This window comes from Arachis hypogaea, chromosome 1, assembly GCF_003086295.3.
Source record: "Arachis hypogaea cultivar Tifrunner chromosome 1, arahy.Tifrunner.gnm2.J5K5, whole genome shotgun sequence".
NCBI lineage: Eukaryota > Viridiplantae > Streptophyta > Magnoliopsida > Fabales > Fabaceae > Arachis > Arachis hypogaea.
Genome location: NC_092036.1, coordinates 99,957,030 through 99,961,363, shown reverse-complemented (window position 1 = coordinate 99,961,363; position 4,334 = coordinate 99,957,030). Strand labels below are relative to the sequence as shown.

At 39.6% G+C, this 4,334-nt stretch overlaps 1 protein-coding gene across 1 annotated transcript; it reads left to right on the top strand.

Moving 5' to 3' along the window:
* The first annotated feature begins 372 nt into the window (after window positions 1-372).
* On the top strand, window positions 373-3,958 carry LOC112702814 (EIN3-binding F-box protein 1). Its single transcript, XM_025753996.3, has 2 exons — window positions 373-945; window positions 1,330-3,958. The coding sequence occupies exons 1-2, from the start codon at window positions 921-923 to the stop codon at window positions 3,213-3,215; spliced, it is 1,911 nt and encodes a 636-aa protein (XP_025609781.1). The 5' UTR covers window positions 373-920; the 3' UTR covers window positions 3,216-3,958.
* The last annotated feature ends 376 nt before the right edge of the window (window positions 3,959-4,334 follow it).

Below are 4,334 nucleotides of genomic sequence, written 5' to 3'. Positions count from 1 at the left end.
AGAGAGTAACGTACAGAGACCATGATATTGTACTTGGACGTTCATGTATTGGGGTTAGTTACAACTAACAATTCAACTTGTACCTCCAAATCTAGATCCCCCTCAAAGGCAACTTAACCAACCATGCAAACAGTTAAAGTAATTAATAATCATAATAAATAATAATTTTATTATTATTAATTAAGATAAAAATTTAAATATAATTAATTTCATATAAAATTGATAATAAATAATTATTAAATAATAATTTAATTAAATTTATTAATAACTTTTAATTATTATCTTTACAAGAAATTAATTGAGTTTTTATTATTAATTAAATCCAAAAAAAGAAAAGGTAAAGTATATGTAGATAGAGAGGCGGTTCCTTGTATTATCTTCTAGGAAATGGTATTTAGAATTTCACAAATGCTGAGGTAGTTGGTTTGGTTGGACTAATAGAGAGAGAGAGAGAGAGAGGGAGGGTGGGGAATACCCGGTTTCAAGGGAGGATTCAATGCATTGTTGGAATGGCATAGTTGCATTGCATTCAACCTATGTTTTGTGCGTGTGTTGTGTTTGTTTAATTGTTTCACTCAGTCTTCCCTGTGGACGACACCTATCTTTCCCTCTTTTTTCCAAATATAATAACCTTTTCATAACATTTGCAGCACACACATCTCATATATATATATAACATTCATTCCCCCCACTTCTCAAAACTCAACCTTTTCTTCATCAAACCATTCCAAATCTTCTTCCTTTTTTGCCCTGCTTCGTGGGGTTCCTCCCTCTCAAATGCTATTGAACCTTCTTCACATTCTCATTCTCATCTGCTTCTTCTTCTTCTTCTGTGTCTTTGCTGCTGCTGTTTCTTCTGATTCTGGGCTGTTTTGCTTTCACTTTCTGCTGCTGTCACTTGGATTCTTCTGCTTTTCGACATGCCTACCCTTGTTAATTACAGTGGTACGCCTTCTACTTGGCTTTTCTTCTCTTTTTACTTGCCTTTGATCCATGGTTCAGTTAGTTTCCTAGTTATGATATGCTTGATTCAATCTATAGGTTAAGTTTGTGATTGTATAGATAGGAAGAGATCTTTTAGGATGTTGTTGGATGATATACTTAGAATAGAGACAACTTTCCTAAAGCTAGTTGTTGCAATAAGAGAGTTTGGATCTGGTAATAGAGATAGTAATCTCTTATAAAGTATAGTGCTGAAGGCTCAAATATTGTATATATGATAAGAGATTAGATGAACATAAGTTTTGGTTCTAGGATATACTATCATGTATTGAGTTGGAGCAATCTTTTGTGAGGCTGATTTCAGATTTTTTGAATGGATTTTTTCAGGCGATGATGAACTCTATCCTGGGAGTTCCTTTGGTCCCATGGATTTGGGTAGATTGTACACTATCGGTTCCAATGTGGATGTGTACTACCCTCCTAACAAGCGAGCTCGGATCAGTGCCCCCTTTATCTTTAACAACCATGAGCATGAGAAAGATCAAAAGCCTAGTGTTGACACCCTTCCTGATGAGTGTCTCTTCGAGATATTCAGACGGCTCCCTAGTGCCAAAGAGAGAAGCTCATGTGCTTGTGTTTCTAAAAAATGGCTTATGCTTATGAGCAGTATCTGCAAGGCCGAAATCGAGAGGCCTGCTTCTTCAAATGTTGAAATGATCTCTTCAGATGAGGATCAAGATGGGTACCTTACAAGGTGTTTGGAAGGGAAGAAAGCTACCGATGTAAGGCTTGCTGCAATTGCTGTTGGGACTAGTGGCCATGGGGGACTTGGGAAGCTCTCTATTAGGGGAAGCAACTCGGTGCGCGGTGTCACGAATCTTGGCCTCTTGGCAGTTGCTCACGGTTGCCCTTCTCTAAGATCACTTTCTCTGTGGAATGTATCATCTGTTGGTGATGAAGGTCTAGCTGAAATAGCAAAGGGATGCCATCTATTAGAGAAGCTTGACTTGTGCTTATCTTCCTCAATCAGCAACAAGGGTTTGATTGCAATAGCTGAAGGATGCCCCAACTTGACAACCTTAAACATTGAATCTTGCTCGAAGATTGGTAATGAAGGCTTGCAAGCAATTGCAAGGTGTTGCCCCAAGTTACTGTCAATCTCTATTAAGGATTGTCCTCTTGTTGGGGATCATGGAGTATCTAGTCTGTTATCATCGGCTTCTGAGCTATCAAGGGTAAAACTTCAGGCCTTGAACATCACCGATTTTTCTCTGGCTGTTGTTGGACATTATGGAAAGGCAATCACAAATTTGGTTCTATGTGGTCTCCGAAATATCAGTGAAAGGGGCTTTTGGGTCATGGGTGTTGCTCAAGGTCTGCAGAAGTTGGTTTCATTAACCATCACTTCTTGCCGAGGGGTAACCGATGCAAGCATCGAAGCTTTGGGCAAGGGTTGTTCCAATTTGAAACAGATGTGCCTTCGCAAGTGTTGCTTTGTATCTGACAGTGGACTTATAGCATTCGGCAAGGCTGCAGGGTCTCTTGAGAGCTTGCAGTTAGAGGAGTGTAACCGGGTTACCCAGTCTGGGATCATTGGTGCCCTTTCAAACATCAAACCAAAGTTGAAATCTCTCACCCTTGTGAAGTGCATGGGAATCAAGGATATTGATGTGGAAGTATCCATGCTATCTCCTTGCAAGTCTCTTCGGTCGTTAACTATTCAAAACTGCCCCGGTTTCAGTAGTGCTAGCCTCGCCATGGTTGGAAAATTGTGTCCCCAGATTCAGCATGTTGATCTAACTGGACTTTATGGCATAACAGATGCTGGCCTTCTCCCTCTATTGGAGAATTGCGAGGCAGGACTAGTCAAGGTGAACCTTACCGGCTGCTGGAACTTGACAGATAGCATTGTTTCAGCCTTGGCTAAGCTACATGGTGGAACCCTTGAGTTATTAAATCTCGATGGATGCTGGAAAATCACCGATGCAAGCTTGGTTGCGATTGCAGACAACTGCCTGCTGCTCAACGACCTAGACGTGTCGAAGTGTGCCATCACTGACGCAGGTGTATCCATTCTATCTCATGCCACGCAGCTTAGTTTACAAATTCTTTCTTTGTCTGGCTGTTCTGATGTGTCAAACAAGAGTGTGCCTTTCCTGAAAAAGTTGGGCCAAACCTTGTTGGGTTTGAATCTTCAACACTGCAGTTCAATTGGCAGCAGCACAATTGATTTGCTAGTGGAGAATCTGTGGAGATGTGATATTCTGTCTTAATCAATCATAATAGAAGTATATAAACTCAGGAAAGGAACTAGAGTTGAAGAAAATGGAACTGGAAATTGGAGGACTCTACACTACACTACACTACACTACATGATGATGCATTGAGCTATATAATAAAGAACTCAACAAGGGGTAACATTCAGCATACTTTTTGGGCTGATATGCACCTATCAATGGTGGATTGGTGGTGGTTTGTTGGCTTAGTTGTTTTCCAGGGAACTTTGGCATGTACCTTACACAACCCCTTTTTTTTGCAAGCATGATTCACACATAAATATGCTTGTTACAACCCTTTTTTGGCCTCGGCTAAGTGCAGGCCACTCACTTTTACTGCTATGTTCCCCTGAGAATACAGTTACTAAGTCTTTTTGGTTAATGGTTTCCACTGCTTGATGGTGCATTGCTTATAGTCCCTCTGGATGTTATGTACCTTGTGTTTGAGCTTCTGTCGCACATTACTATGATGTTGGCTAGACTTAAGCTTTGTTTCTTTTTGTCTTGTCGCTCTGGTTGTTTAGTTCAATCCTAAGGGTAGATGTCTCATATTCAAGGGCTTTGGTGTGACAGGGCATTCATTTGTTCTGCCACAACAATCCAAGTTTTGGGTTGTTTTTTTTTCTTGTTCTTTTTATAGTCCAGTCCTTGTTCTTGTAGGCTTCTCTTGCTTATGAATTGTACTCAGCAAACTACTTGGTTTATCTTTCATAATAATGCAATCTCCAGTTTCCAGGATATATATATGATTATTGTATATTCTATACCTTTGTGTTATAATCGAGTTATATCCCACATTTGGAACTGGATTTGGAGGAAAGTTTAATTTCATGTCAGGATTAAGCACTGCATTCAATTCTCTAGTTAAGAAATATATATTTCTTTCATTTCATGGGAGGAGTCTTGTTTCCAAAGAAGTTATATGAATGGACAGATATGTGGTAAACGTGTCAATTTGGTATTGGTTTGGAAAAGGACATATTATATTTTACCCTTTACCTCCAAGGTTTGATTTTTTCTTACAACTAGGAGTGTACATTTGTTGAGGTTAGCTGAATTCACCTTCATGAGTTACCATGACAGCATTGTTGCCCCAATGTTATGGTGTCATGGATG

Excerpts from the sequence above, each read along its gene's own strand:
- LOC112702814 (XM_025753996.3), top strand. The coding sequence starts at position 921 with ATGCCTACCCTTGTTAATTACAGTG. Across the intron at positions 946-1,329 it reads TACCCTTGTTAATTACAGTG|GCGATGATGAACTCTATCCT; the intron begins GTACGCCTTCTA and ends GGATTTTTTCAG.